At 65.2% G+C, this 14,651-nt stretch overlaps 3 protein-coding genes across 5 annotated transcripts in view; 1 reads left to right on the top strand and 2 right to left on the bottom strand.

Moving 5' to 3' along the window:
* TMEM59L (transmembrane protein 59 like) overlaps positions 1 to 583 on the bottom strand; it is a 6,176-nt gene extending 5,593 nt beyond the window's left edge. The window contains exon 1 of the mRNA XM_039702475.1: positions 563 to 583. Coding sequence (XP_039558409.1) covers positions 563 to 583 — 21 coding nt within the window. The remainder of the gene's footprint in view (positions 1 to 562) is intronic.
* Positions 584 to 3,861: 3,278 nt separating this feature from the next.
* CRLF1 (cytokine receptor like factor 1) lies at positions 3,862 to 11,770 on the top strand. Its single transcript, XM_039702474.1, has 7 exons — positions 3,862 to 4,093; positions 8,510 to 8,788; positions 9,941 to 10,070; positions 10,366 to 10,535; positions 10,762 to 10,919; positions 10,990 to 11,158; positions 11,370 to 11,770. Exons 1-7 carry the CDS (start codon positions 4,012 to 4,014, stop codon positions 11,768 to 11,770), a joined length of 1,389 nt encoding a protein of 462 aa, XP_039558408.1. The 5' UTR covers positions 3,862 to 4,011.
* On the bottom strand, positions 7,448 to 14,631 carry REX1BD (required for excision 1-B domain containing). 3 transcript variants are annotated; one of them, XR_005626790.1, is made up of 6 exons: positions 14,599 to 14,631; positions 13,933 to 14,015; positions 13,278 to 13,482; positions 13,114 to 13,202; positions 12,576 to 12,739; positions 7,448 to 7,791 (listed from the first exon to the last, which is right to left on the bottom strand). XR_005626790.1 is itself a non-coding variant. In XM_039702452.1 (5 exons), exons 1-5 carry the CDS (start codon positions 14,599 to 14,601, stop codon positions 12,667 to 12,669), a joined length of 453 nt encoding a protein of 150 aa, XP_039558386.1. In that variant the 5' UTR covers positions 14,602 to 14,631; the 3' UTR covers positions 12,219 to 12,666. The 3 variants fall into 3 exon arrangements, 1 of the variants encoding a protein (XP_039558386.1); XR_005626789.1 differs by lacking the exon at positions 7,448 to 7,791 and adding an exon at positions 11,389 to 11,518; XM_039702452.1 differs by lacking the exon at positions 7,448 to 7,791 and having other exon boundaries at positions 12,219 to 12,739.
* Positions 14,632 to 14,651: the final 20 nt, after the last annotated feature.

Below are 14,651 nucleotides of genomic sequence, written 5' to 3'. Positions count from 1 at the left end.
CGCCGGCCCCGCCGTGACGCGCTGTGCGCCGGGCGGGGGGAGCCGGGGGCGGGGGGAGCCGCCGCAGCCTGCCGCAGATCCACGGCACCGGCACCGGCACCGGCACCGGGCGGGGGGATGAGAGCACGGTGCGGGAGGGTGGGGGATGCCCGGGCAGCGCGGGGTGAGGGGCACCCAGGGGTGCGGAGAAGGGAGGGGTCCAAGGAGCGGGGATGCAGCGGGATGGGGGATGCAGTGGGGGGGACAAAGGGGACGTGGGAACCGGGAGATTCATGGGGACCAGAGAGCGGAGGGGACCCCGGGCTAAGGGAGGCTCTGGGGGATGCGGGAGGGATCAGGAGGAGCGGGGACACAGCAGGACCTGGGGTCACCCTGACACAGAGGGGCTGAAGGGGGCACTGAGGGGATGGCCGGGAGCCGTGTCGCGCTGGCACTGGTGCCACACGGAGGGACAGGGCTGCCTCGATGCCACCCACGTGGGCCAAGCCCTCAGGAGGGTCCCCAGCCAGTGTCGGACCCCACTGTGCCACCCCCTGTGTGCCTCCAGGACTCCCCAAGTCACCTTCACGCCTCCCATCCTCATCCTCACTCCTCAGGGCCCCCCGGCCGGTGCTGGGCTCTCCCTGACACCCCGGATTTACAGCTGTGATTTCCCCGGCTTTACAGGACATCAGGGGCACCCCCACACCCCCTCACCCCTGCCCCTTCCCCTCATTTATGGCAGCACCCCAAAGTGGGCCCGGGGGGAGGAGGGGGCGGGCTGGGGGCTCCGCTAACCTCCGGCCCTAATGGGGAACACATGGCGAGACCCCGGCGCGGGGAGGGGGGGTCTCCCTGTCCCCGCTCAGCACTGAGGGGTGCTCCGTGCCCTGGGGTGGGCTGGGGGTGCTGGGGGGCGCAGCCCGTGCCCCCCCCCCGGGAGCAGCGAGCAGGGCCTCCCCTCTCCCCGCCAGTTTATTCATCTTATTAATCAAAGCAGGGCCGGCAGAAAATGAGCTGCGGCCGGGCCGGCGGGGCTGCTCCCCTTCCCCCTCCTGGAGCCCCGCCAGCCCCGGCCCCGGGTCCGCCACCGCTGACGGATGGCCGAGTAAATGGGGTAGATTGGGGGCTGTCACCGTAAATCACCGCGGCGCAGGTGGGGCTTCCACCGGCGGCGGGGGCAGAGCGCAGCCCGGACCCCCGGGGGCACCGGGAGCCGCAGCCCCGACCCCCGGCGGCACCGGGAGCCTCGGGCCGGTGGGCGCTGCTCCCGCCGCACCTGCCCGCGCTCCCTCCGCTCACCTTTCCACGAGAAAAAAAAAAAAAAAAAGCCTTTCCCAGGCAAAAACCTCCAAGCTGGCAAATCCTCGGCGCCCTCCCTCCTCCCCTCTCCAGGAGCACTCGGTGCCTTTGGCATTTATCACTACTGACCTACATTTCTCCCCCGGAGCCTTTCGGGAAGCCTCGGGCTCCCCCCACGTTGCCCGGGGTGTCCCTCGCACGGGCAGGGGACCCTTCACTCCACGTCCCAGCCCTGCAGAGCCCATCCCTGGTGCTCAAGCACCCTCTTGACATTCCTTGCCCTCCTCTGGAGCAGCTCAGGCTCCGTCACGGGACTCTTTGTGCTTCCCAAAGCAAACAGAGGCGGGAAGGTGCGGCCGCCCCGAGGATGCTCTGCAGGGAGAGGGTGCGGGGGGGCGGCAGGGAAGGGGTTAAGCGGGTTATAAATTACCCTTGGATGTGGAAATGTGACTGAGAGGAATAGAAAGCAAACTCTGCCTGCTGGATTCTTTGCATTTCTTGCCTCTTTATTTTTCCCCCAGGTCACTTTAAAAGGATGCAGGCAGTCGAGGCAGCTCCGCTGCGCCTCTCCTCCCGCTTTTCCCGGGGTTTGGGTTTTTTTTCCTTGTTTGTTTTTTACACCCTGGCCCTTGAGCCAGATGCTGTCTGCGTCCAAGGATTTTATGGAGTGAGCTCTGGCTGGGAAATCAAGTAATTAGATTAATTCAGGGCCCTGGTGACACATGATGGAGGGAGGGAGGGAGGGAGGGAAGGTGGCGGCTGGTGGGAAGCCGGACCGAGGATGCTCCGGGCGGCTTTGGGGATGTCCCCAGGGCCACCCGCGTCCGTCGGGGAGGAGCCACGTCCCGGCCGGGCAGAGCACAGAGCTCGTGGCAGGGAGCTGGGCCCCACGGGCAGATCCTGCCCCGCAGCGAGGCCCTGGGAACGGAGCCACCCCGGGGGACAGCGGGACCGCGCCGGCCTCGGGGGACCCCCGGCCGGGGGTCAGAGGGGGCGTCCGGGCTGGTTCCTGCCTCCGGCCGGTGCCTGCGGCTCGTGGGCCGGAGGGAGCAGCTTTAAAGGTCACCGTCAAAGGGCAGCGCTGAGCGCAGCTGCGCCGAGCGGCCGCCGCTGACTCAGAGCGCGGGACAGCGGCTCGGCCACCCCCGGCTGCCCCGGACGGGTCCTGACGCCACCCGGGCACTGCCCGCGGTTGGGGACCACCGGCCCCTCGCCCTGTCCCCGTGCCACAGGTGCTGCTGCGAGCTGCGAGGTCCCCGTGCCGCCCGGGGTGACAGCCCACCATGTCCCAGAGGGGACCGACCCTCCCCTCCCGACACCACTGTCCCCCCATCTTCCCCCTGCACCCCAAGCACGCCTCAAGCCACCTCCTGACGATTCCTCTGCCACCCAGAGCCACCCACGTCCCCTCTGCCAGCCCCAGGATGGAGTCACCCCCTCCCCGGGATCCCCCTGCGCCCGGCTCCCCTGAACCCCACAAACTGGGGGTGCACGCCTGGCCGGCGCTGGGGGCAGGGTCTGGCAGCGCAGGTGGGCAGCCTCGGTGGCCGCTGCTCCGGAGGGGGAATTTCTGCTTTTCCCCGGCACCCAGCGCTGGCCGCGGTCCCCGGCGGCTCCCGGGGGACGCGGGCGGTGGGTCGGGACCGCGGGAGGCCGCCAGCCCCGGGGCAGCCGTGATTCACTCGGCCAGACTGCGGCCGCTGGGGCTGAAGTTTCTCAGGCTGGGTGGCTCCCGGAGCCTGACATTTTTGGGAAATTTCAACAAAAACAGTTCAGAAGCTTCCAAAAAACAGGACGATGGGAAAAGGCATTGTTTGGGCGGCCTCCCCCTCTCGTTTTTTATTGTGTTTTCTAATCTCTGCGATTCCCGCTGGTTCCCAACACCTCGGAGCCCCACTCAGGGTCACCCCCGACTCCCCCACCCCGAGTCCGTGGGGCACCAGGGGCCACCCAGGTGTCCCCTGCCACCCTCCGCGCTCCGTTCCCGGCAGGGAACGCTGTCCCCTCCCCTCCCAGCTGGGGACACGTGGGGACAGTGGCCGTGCCGTGAGCAGGACCTGCTGTCCCGGGGGTCTGTGACCTGTCTGGGGGTCTGCAAAGCTCTCGGTGCCACCGAGACCCCGGGAGGGGGCACGGGGGGGGACGCTGGGGGTGCCCAAGTGGGTGGCTTTGTCTCTGTGCTGGTGGCACTACCGGGCATGCCACCAGCCCTGGGGACACCGCCAGTCTGGGGGGACTCGGAGCCACTTGGGGTGGTTTTTCCACTTCTTCGGGGTTTTGAGGAGGAAAGCCCTGAGATGATGGAGGCTTTTCTAGATTCGCTAGAAAACATCGGGATTTATGGGATGATGTTCCTGTTTTCAGCCCAGAAATAAGCAAAACCGGGGCTTTGGATCTCGAGGGCGCTCGGAGCGTGGGGGAGCCGCGGCGGGGGGGCCCGTTCGGCGGCGAGAGCGGCCCCGGGGGCGCGGGAGGGTCCCGCGTGAGTCACCCGTGGGCCGGCGGCCCCGGAGCGGCTCTTACTCACCTACCGGGGGGGTCGGGGGGAGCGGGACACGGGGGGGGTGGCGGGGCCGGTGGCTTTCTGCCCCCCCGGGGGCGGTCCCGGGGCGGGGCCAGGGCGGCAGTTGGGGCTTTGGTAACCGGGGGTTGCTCAGACTTGCTCGGGACTTCCCCGGACGTGCCGGTGCGCTCCGCCGCCCCGGGCACCGACGGGCACCGGAGCAGGCCATGCCGCCGCCGCCGCTGCTGCCGATGCTGCCGCTGCTGCTGCTGCTCTGGCCGCGCCTGCCCCGCGCCGACCCGCTCTCCTGTGAGTACCGGCAGCACCGGGCGGCTCCCGCAAGGTGGGCGCGGGGCGGGCGGGGGTCCCGTCGGGGCCACGCGGGCGCTGCGCGGAGCCCCCCGGGGCTCTCCCGTCCGGCTCCGGCCCCGGCGTGCGGAACCCCCCGAGGTTCCCCCGCTCCTTTCCGCGTGTCCCGTTCCCCCCAGCGGTGCGGGGATGCGGAGCCCTCCGGGGCTGCCCGTTCCCCTCCGTGTCCCGCGTCCCCCCCGGCCCGGGATGCGGAGCGGTCCCGGGCGCGGCGGGGGCACCGCCGGGCGCACCTCGGGGCTGCGCTTCGGCTGCTGCGGAGGAGGAGGACGGGAACCCCCCCGCCGAGGGCAGCCGGGACCCTCCATCCCCTCCCGACAGGCAGCCGGGACCCCCCATCCCCGTCCCCGCAGCCCAGCCGGGACCCCCCCGCCCCTTCCCCGCAGAGAACAATAGAGGAACCTTTTTTGTGCTGACCCCCATCCCCGAGCGCAGCGAGGAGAGCCCCCCTCCCCCGGAGCGGCGAGTGCTCCCTCTCCCCACGGAGAACAGGGACCCCGAGAGGGGCCGGTCCCCCCCTGTCCCCCTCCCCGCCGTCCAGCCCCCCCTCCCGCGGAACAATGCGGCTCCATTCCCCACCCAGGACAATGGAAACCCCCGGCCTCCGCCCGGAGAACAATAGCCAACCCCTTCCCCACGCGACCCCCTCGCACCCCCGGGGGCCATCGCCCCCCTCTTCCCCCCCCAAGGCCCCTGAGAACCCCCCTCCCCCTGCCGAGAGCAGCGGGGTCCCCCTTCCCCCGGGAGAGCCGCCCCCCCATCCCAGAGAACAATGAATCCCCTTTTCCCACCCAGAACAATAAGGATCTCCCTCCCCGCCCCACGAAAAACAACGACCCACCCCCCCCAAAAAAAAATAATCCCCCTGGGGGCCCCGCAGTGATGCCCAGTTTGGGGGCCCCACCCGGCGGCGGCAGGTCCGGGAGGTGCCACCTGTGGGCTGGGCTGTGCAGCGGCCCCAGCCCCGCGGGGATCGGGGTCCATGGGGGCACACACGGGGGAGGGATCCCCCCTTCCCCAGAGCCCCAAACCCCAGGGACCCCCGGTCCCGGCGGCGGCCGCGCTGCCCCCGCTGCGGCCCGAGCCGGGGGAGGGCGAGGTCCCGCTCCCGCTCCCCGCTCCCCCAGCAGGAAGTTTGGCTTCCTCCCTATGATGGGAATTTCTCAAGGCGATGGATGTTCGCTCCGACGCGCGAACGGCACCGGCCGGGGCGGGCACGGCTCGCCCGGCAGCTCCCGCGGGGTCCCGGCCCCGCCGCGGGGTCCCGGCCCCGCCGCGGAGCCCGGAGCCACCCGCGTCCTTATCGGGGGCTCCTGCGGGCGTTAATCGGGGCAGGAACTGCTGGAGCCATCGGGCGGGGAGAAGGAGCGCTCCACAAACCCCTTCCGCGGCCAGTCCCGGCGGCTCCGGTGCCCAGCGCGGTGCCCAGCGCGGTGCCCGGCGGGGCTGGTCCCGCTGGGAGCCGCCGAGGCCACGGCCGGACCCTCGCTGGGGCTGGGCCCGCTCCTTTCTCCCCCCGAGCGGCCGGGTTCCCCCCCGGACCCCCATTTCCCCCTCCCCACGGGGGTCCGGGGCAGCGCTGGCCCCGCCGCCCCTCGACGTGCGGCGCTGGCGAAGGCGAAGCCAAATCTCCTTTTAGAGAGCGAAAGTTTCCCCTCGGTGCAGCTCGGCCGCGCTGGAATGCCTGGGCTTTTTATAAATCCCTCCTCGAGCCCAGGGATGGGCACGAGAAATGCCAGTCGGGGATGAGAAAAGGGGAAAAAAAGACCGGAGAGCAGAGCAGAAAAGAGGGATAAAGCGTTTTTGGGTGCCGTGTCTGCCCGCAAACCTCGCTGCTCGAGTTTTAGAAGAGCTCAAACTACACATATATATTTAATTTTATTTTTCCTGTGGAATCCAGAGCTTCCCAAATTCCCTTTTGTTCTTCAGGGCAATTATTTCTATTTTCCTTTAACCCCCTGCACAGCTCAATAAATCTTTTTTAACTGCGTGATCTCTGACACTTATCGGAGCTTTTTTTTTTTTCCCTCCCCCCTTTTCTTTGCCAACCCCTTCAAACTCCGATATAAAACTAAAATGAAATCCGGCCCTTCGGAAGAAAAGCATAAACGTTCCCGACACCTTGGAAATGTGGTTTTACTTTATAGCATTACTTAGCACCTGATCAGCATTTTTTTTTTTGCAATAGAGAAGCCATAAAACCCCCGAGCAGGTATTTTCGTTGCAACTTGCACATTCCACAGCCCGCCTGCGTCTCTCCGGCCCTTTCCTCTCCGATCGGAAAACTTCACACTTTTCCCTTTTAAAACACATGTTCGGTGCTGCGGCCGTGCTGAGGGGGGGAAACAATTCCAGGGGGAAAAAAATATAATATATATATGTATATAATTGGCCCCTTCAGAGGCTCCTGCTTGAGGAAGGGAAAAAACACCAAAATCCAGGGGAAAAAAAATACCGAGAGAGAGAAAATTGGCCCCTCCAGAGGGTCCTGCTCGGAGGATGGGAAACGTGTCTGTTTTACGGTGCTCGTGTGAGTTTCTGGGGCTGTTTAGATTAAGATTTAGGAGAATCAGGGCCGGGAGTGCAGGGTCTGATATCGGCGGGGTGGCACCGAGGGGGGCTGAGGTTTCCAGAGGCCCGGCTGGCCTTGGGGAGGGTTTTGCTCCGGGGGGTGGCATGGATCCATGGTCACCCATGGGTGCTCGGGGTGTCCGGGGTACCCAGCCCCGTGCCGCGCGTGTTTGGGGTGCCTGGCACCAATCCGGGGGTGCTTGGGGCGCCTGGTACAAATCCGGGGGTTCTTGGGGCGCCTGGCACCATCCGGGGCTCTCTGGGGTACCCGAGGCTGCTCTGGGCTCTCTGGGGTACCCGAGGCTGCTCTGGGCTCTCTGGGGTACCCCAGGCTGTTCTGGGCTCTCTGGGGTACCCCGGCTGCTCTGGGCTCTCTGGGGTACCCCGGCTGCTCTGGGCTCTCTGGGGTACACCCTCTTTTTCGGCTCTCTGGGGTACCCCGGCTGCTCTGGGCTCTCTGGGGTACCCCGGCTGCTCTGGGCTCTCTGGGGTACCCCCTCTTTTTCGGCTCTCTGGGGTACCCCGGCTGTTTCTCCCCGCTGGAATTCCTCCCTCCAGCATCCCCCAAGCGCTGGCGGCGATTCCCAATTAAGCGTCCCCGGCACAAGGAGGACCCTGAGCGCTAATTGCGGAGCGCTAATTAGGGTCTCTCCTAATGCGTGCCGGGGATTTTGGGGTGGCCGGGAGGGAGCCGGGCGCTGAAAGCCGATCGGGGCCGGCGGGTCGCAGGGGCGGGGAGGTCGCGGCACTTTCCGGGAGGTAATTTGGGATGTTGTTAGCCCGGCGCGTGCGGAGGGAGCCGGGAAGGGCTGACGGACACGGAACACCCCGCGCCGGGAATTTCTCCCGGCGGAGCGGGGGAATTTCCCCCCACAGCCCCCGGCACCCTCGGGCTGGCGAGGGGAGCGCATGGTGAGGATGAGGAGGGAGCTCTTGGGAAGAATGCCGGACCCTGGCAGTGTTGGGAAAATGGGGAGGGGGAAATCCCCTCCAATTTTCTTTTTTTTTTTTGAAATGCTTTTGTCGCGGAAAAACTTCCGAAGCTGTAGCCCAGCCGCACCCCAGCCCTGGGGAAAAAAAAAAAAAGATGAAAAAGTGGATAGGAAAAGTATTTTAAAAGTTAAAAAATAGATGTTGATATAAAAATAGATATTAAATGTGTTTCGAGATAAAATGTATGTAGATGTAAAAGTAGGTGTAAAGCGTATTTAAATAGATAAAAAATAGGTGTGTATTGAGATACAGAATAAATACAAAAACTACTTAAGGAGATATAAAATATATAAAATGTCTTCAGGTATAAAATAGATATAAAAAGTGCAGAAGTAAAGAACTGACATGAAACACATTTAAACCAATGTAAAATAGAAAGCAGTGTCTTTAAAAGGATGTAAAATGGAAAGCAGTGTGTTAAATTGATACAAAATAGATACGTGATGATTTAAATCTATACAAAATAGATACGTGATTTAAATCAGTATAGGCTTGCGATGATTTACATCGATGTAAAATAGCCAAACAATGTATTTAAATTAACACAAAACATATATGATGATTTAAATTGATATAGACGTGATGATTTAAATTGATGTAAACTAGCAAAACAATGCGCTGAAACAGATATAAAACGTATTTAAATGAATACAGAAGAGACACCAAGGCGTTGAAATCAATGCAAACCAGATATAAAATGTATTTAAACACACACGAGACATGCTTAAACAGCTCAGCTCAGCACCAAAGCCTCCCTGCCTGACCCCGTGCTCTCTGTCTCCCCGGCTGCAGACCCCGCGGTGATTTCCCCGCAGGACCCCACGCTGCTGATCGGCTCCTCGCTGGTGGCCACGTGCACGGTGAGCCCGGACATGCCGCTCAAGGCCGAGGATCTGTACTGGACGCTGAACGGGCGGCGCCTCCCGGCCGCCTCCTACGCCGCCCTGGGCCCCTCCACGCTCAGCGTGGCCCTGGCCCGCCTCAACGGCTCCAGGCAGCAGTCGGGGGACAACCTGGTGTGCCACAGCAGAGACGGCGGCATCCTGGCCGGCTCCTGTCTCTATGTTGGATGTACGTGATGGGGTGTGCATAACGCGCCGTGATGGGGCCTGGGCACTGTGCTGGGGAGTGGTCACTGTGTGCTGGGGTCTGGTCACTCTGTGCTGGGGTTTGGTCACTGTATGCCGGGGTTTGGTCACTCTGTCAGGGTCTTGTCACTCTGTCGGGGTTTCTGGTCACTCTGTGTTGGGGTGTGGTCACTGTGCTGGGGTCTGGTCACTGTGCTGGGGTCTGGTCACTGTGTGCTGGGGTCTGGTCACTTTGTCAGGGGCTGGTCACTCTGTCAGGGTCTGGTCACTCTGGCGGGGTTTGGGCACTCTGGCAGGGTTTGGTCACTGTGTGCTGGGGTCTGGTCACTCTGTGTTGGGGTGTGGTCACTGTGCTGGGGTCTGGTCACTCTGTCAGGGTCTGGTCACTCTGTCGGGGTTTGGTCACTGTATGCTGGGGTTTGGTCACTCTGTCAGGGTCTTGTCACTCTGTGCTGGGGTCTGGTCACTGTGCTGGGGTGTGGTCACTCTGTCAGGGTCTTGTCACTGTGTGTCAGCGTCTGGCTGCTCTGTGTCACTCTGTGCTGGGGTCTGGTCTGTGTCGGGGTTTGGTCACTCTGTCAGGGTCTGGTCACTGTGCTGGTGTCTGGTCACTCTGTCAGGGTCTGGTCACTCTGTGTCGGGGTTTGGTCACTCTGTCAGGGTCTGGTCACTCAGTGCCAGGGTCCAGCTCTGTGTCAGGGTCCAGCCGCTCCATACCGGGGTCTGGCCAGCACTGGGCTGTGCCTCCCCCATGGGAGAGAAGCCAGGGATCCCCACAGAGGAATCAGCGTCCTGGTTCTCACCAAAGCGTGCCAGGAGCTGCTCTGGTGGAGCCCTGACCCGCAGGCAGCTGAGAGGCTGCTTCGGCACAGCCTCGGTTAAAACGCGCTTGTCCGAACCAATAATCGTAAGATTTTATCTCGGGCTATTTTAAGGACGATGCTGTGTCCCAGGAATATGGGATCAGAACAGGGAATGCAGCTCGGGCTTGTTTTTTGGGTCGCTACGCATTCCCGCATTCCCGGGAATGCAGAGGCTCAGCTGGGAATGCAGCTGGGATTTGGGGTTTGCGTCTCCGTGGCTGGAAAAGAAACAGCTCTGGAACCTTTTGTTCTTTGGTTTTTGTCTCTCCCAGTACCCCCAGAAAAACCAGTCAACATCACTTGCTGGTCCAAAAACATGAAGGACCTGACCTGCAAGTGGGCGCCCGGGACAGAAGGGGAGACCTTCCTGCACACCAACTACACCCTCAAGTACAAGCGCAGGTGGGAGCTCCCCTCCATCCCTGTTTTGTTAAAAATTTGCAGTGGGATTCAACGGGAAGCAGGGAAGGGGCAGCTCCGTGCCTCCTGGCTGGGGTGGTGCCGTTGGGATGAGTTTCCTCCTGGAGCTGGGCAGGGTGAGGAGAAGCTGCTGTGGGTCTGGTCGGGTTGGGAATCCCTGAGTGAGCCACGGGGCCGCTCCCCCAGTTCTGGCAGCGTGGAAAAACCAAGAAGTGACCCACGGGAGCATCGCGGGGATGGGGGAGCGGTGCCAGCAGCTCACCCATCCCTGCCGCAGGTGGTACGGCCAGGACAACACCTGCCAGGAGTACCACACGGCCGGCACCTACTCCTGCCACATCCCCAAGGACCTGGCCCTCTTCACGCCCTACGAGATCTGGGTGGAGGCGTCCAACCGCCTGGGGGTGGCCGTGTCCGACGTGGTCATGCTGGACATCCTGGACGTGGGTGAGCCACGCCACCGCCACCGTGTCACCGTGTCGCCGTGTCACCGGTGACCGGGCGGGGAGGGCCGCGCCGCGCTGCGCTGGGGCAGCAGGAAATGGGCGATATGTGAGCAGAATTGCTCCTAATCGAATTAGGCTGCTTTGCTCCGAGTCGCTTTTACATCCGCGGCTCCTTAACCCTCGCGGCCCCGCGGCGCTGCCCCGCTAGCCCTGCGCTGTCCCCGCAGTCACCACGGACCCGCCGTCGGACGTGCACGTCAGCAGGGTGGGCGACCTGGAGGACCAGCTCAGCGTGCGCTGGAGCTCCCCGCCGGCCCTCAAGGATTTCCTCTTCCAAGCCAAGTACCAGATCCAATACCGGGTGGAGGACAGCTCCGAGTGGAAGGTGCGTGGGCACGGCCGGGGGGCGGCGGGGGCGGCCGAGGGGCCGGGGATCCCATGGCCTCGCTCCGCAGGTGGTGGATGATGTGGGCAACCAGACCTCGTGCCGCCTGGCCGGCCTGCGCCCCGGCACCGTCTACTTCGTCCAGGTGCGCTGTAACCCCTTCAGCATCTACGGCTCCAAGAAAGCCGGGATCTGGAGCGACTGGAGCAACCCCACGGCCGCCTCCACGCCGCGCAGCGGTGAGTGCGGCCGGCAGCGCCCGCCGGGGCCGCGGGGCCCTGCCCGGCACCCGGATTTCTCCCAAAGGAGCCAGCTCGGAGCTCGGCTTTCCCAGCCGGGAGCCAAAACCTGCTCGTGCTCCTCTGGGCCCTCCTCATCCGCGGCACGGCGGCGATGGGGAGGGGTCGAGGCGCGTCCCCCCGTGTGCCACCGACCCCCTTGTCCCCGCAGAGCGAGTGGCGGGGGGCTGCGACGCCAAAGGGGGGGAGCAGAACACGACGCTGCGGCGGGAGCTGAAGCAGTTTTTCGGCTGGGTGAAGAAGCACGCCTACGGCTGCTCCAACCTGGGCATCAAACTCTACGACCAGTGGCGCGTGTGGCTGCAGAAATCGCACAAAACACGCAACCAGGTAGGTAAGGAGCCTTTCGCACTTCTTCTCCCCGGCTGGGGGCGCAGCGCGGCCCCGCGGCCCTGGCGGATGGGGTGGGCTGAGGCTGGGGGGCCGGGCTGGCCCAGCCCCGGGGGCTCTGTGGGACCCTGGCCCCGCGGCAGCGAGGGGACCCCCCAGCCCTGCCCGGCCGGGGGAGGCACCGAGGCTTTGCTCCGCCAGCCGGAGCAGCCTCTGGGATGAAAGGGGCGGCGGGGGCTTCCCGGGTGACCCCTCCCTCGCCGCAGTTCCCCCCGGGAAGCGATTTTGGCCTTTTTCTCGCCAGGGTCCCCACGTGCGAGTGCACGGAGGGGTCCGTCCCCAGGGAGCCACGCGGGCTGATTGCAGGCTGCTGGGGTTTGCCCAGTGCCTGCTCCAGTTTTGATTCAAACCAGCCTTATTTTGGTTCCATTTCAGTCAATTAGGAACAGATTTAAGCTTAATGCCAATAAACCTCTGAAAGCCCAGCGGGGTCTGCGTCAGCGGAGCGGCAGCGCTGCGCGGGGACGGGGATGCAGCGGGCAGCCAAGTGGGGCCCGTGGCCCTTGTCACCCCAGCCCGGGGCTCCCAGGGGACCCAGCCAGGGCGGAGGGGGTGGCACTGGGGCAGCAGGGGCCACACAAACCCTTGAGATGACACCGCTCAGGCCAGCTCCGTGGGGACAGGTTTATTTGGGGTGACCGTAGAAAAAGCGCTTGCGGAGCTGCAGTGGGGCTGGGGGCACAGCCGGTCCCCAAGGCGTGGTTTGGGGGGGCTGCTGCCCATGGGGCTCCAGCTGGCAGCAGGGACAGTGCCCAGCTTGATGGAGGCCCAGCGTGGCAGCCCCTTGGCACTGCAGGGTGTGGTTTGCCTTTGGCACAGCCGGGGAGGGGGACCAGCCCCACTGGAACCAGTCCCCACTCTGCTGAGGGGGACTCAGGATTTAGGGGGACCCCTCTTGTCCCAGAGGGAGCTGCTCCCCCCCTTCCCGCCGGTTCTCCAGAAAAGGGGCCCCGAGGACAATGCCCACCTTGCCAAGGTGCGCCGGGAGCGGGTGGGGGATGAGCGGGGCCCCCGTTCCACCAGCCCGGCCCCTCCAGCCGTTCCCACGGGGACACCCATCACTCAACTTCTTCCGAATCGTACTTAAGGTCCTGGAGAATTTCGCTGATTGCCTCAATGGTTTTAATTAGCCTACGAGAGCGGATGGAAACTATAAATAAAGCCCATATGGAGCGTATTATGTGGGCCGCCTCGCCTTCCCCGCGCTGTTTATGAAACACTCAGCCTGGGGAGGCCGAGGGGACGCGGCCACGCAGCGCCGCCAGACCCCGAAGGCACCATCTGGGCCCCCCTGGGCCGGAGGGAGGGCGGGGGAGCGCGGGGAAGGGGCTCCTGGCCTGCACTCCATGGTCTCTTCCAGCTCAGGACACGCCAGGATCCCGCGGGCTGGGGAGGGGGTGCCACCCAAAACAGGGGGCACAAGGGGATGGCAGTGGGGGTTCCAGGCTAGGGGGATGCTGCCCTCCCAAAATGAGGGGGGGGACAGCAGCGGGGCCACCACCTACTTGTGCTTGAGCTCCTGCACCTCCTGCTGATGGGCGTCCACCTCGGGCTGCTCCTGAGCCTGCTGCCGGGCCAGCTGCAGCTGCGCCGTCTGCGGGGGGACACCACGGCAGCTGAGACCCCCCCAAGCAGCCCCAGGGACTCCCCCCCCAAGCCCAGCACCCACCAGCTGCAGCTTCTCCTGCTCCCTGTCCTGGAGGCGGGCCAGGTGCTGGGCCAGGTCGGGGCGGCCGAGCTGGTCCCGCAGGCGCCCGGCGATGCCCAGCACCTCCCGGGAGATGCCGCTGAAGGCCACGGTGACCTCGTGCACCAGCTGCCGGTACCGCGGGAAGTCATAGTGGGGGGCACTGCTCAGGTACGCCCGGTGGCCCCTGCGGGCAGGTCGGGGGGGAGAAGCCACTGTCACCACCCCGGGGTGCCCATCCTGGAGCTGAGCCCGCCACAGGCAGCACCAGCAGGGTTTCCCTGGGTTTCCCTGGGTTTTCCTGCCTGGATTTGGCAGCAGGACCACGCAGCCTCACCCCTCACGCGGGACAGCTTTGGAAACTGCTTTTTGTGGGGGGAAAGTCGGGGGTTTGGGTTTTTTCACCCTTTACACTCTCAGCCCTGCATCCCGGGAAGTCCCTCATGTGCTGGATGCTCAAATAGGATTCAGGTGTCCAGCGCAGAGCCCCGCTGCCAGCTGGAGCTCATCAGCCATCCATGGCCCCGGCCCAACAGGATGCAAAACAATCGGCACGGGGGATCCGCTTCCCTGCCGGGGTGCCGCGTGTCCCGGTGGGTGCCGCCCCCCGGGGCCCGGTGCCGGTGCCGGTACTCACTCCTCGAAGAGCCGGTACGTCTCGACCCGCTCGCTCTGCAGCTCCCGCAGCCGCTGCAGCAGCTCCCGCACGGCCTCGCCCGTCTGCGGGACAGGAGGGCACGGACGCGGCGGCACCGGTGAGCCGGTAACGGGCACCGGGCAGGAGGATCATCCCGGTGCTGGGGCAACGCGTCTCGCCCAGCACCGGTTCCGGGGCTCCCGGCCGCGGTGCTTGAGCTGAGCCCGGTACCGGTACCGGGAGCCGCCCGGCCGTGTGCGCACAGCACAGACGGGCACCGGGACCCCTCATATCCCCCTGCCCACCCGCCGGACCCGAGGCCACCCGTGCACGAACCGGACTGACACCAGGACCCCCCCCGGACACGTGCCCGCGGTACCGAAGGGCACCGGGACCCCTCTCTATGCACACCGGGACCCCCGGCCGCGCTCACACAACCCAGGCGGGCACCGGGACCCCCCCGGCCCCGGGATGCCCCCGGCCCGCCGCAAACGCACCGGGAGCCCCCCGGCCACGTGTGCACGGACCGGCACCGGCATCCCCCGGTTCCCAACACGGACGGGCACCGGGACCCCCCATCCGCGACCCCCCCGTGACCCGCTCGCTCCCGGGGCGCCCCTCCCGACCCCCGGGGGCCGCTCCCGTCCCGCTCCCGGTACCGCTCACCATGGCCGGCCCGGCCGCACGGCGCAGGCCCGGGCCCCGCGGGGCGGAGCGCG

The sequence above is a fragment of the Passer montanus genome, unplaced genomic scaffold, assembly GCF_014805655.1.
Source record: "Passer montanus isolate IOZ18808 unplaced genomic scaffold, ASM1480565v1 scaffold156, whole genome shotgun sequence".
Taxonomy (NCBI): Eukaryota; Metazoa; Chordata; class Aves; order Passeriformes; family Passeridae; genus Passer; species Passer montanus.
This window is presented reverse-complemented; position numbering and strand designations above follow the sequence as displayed.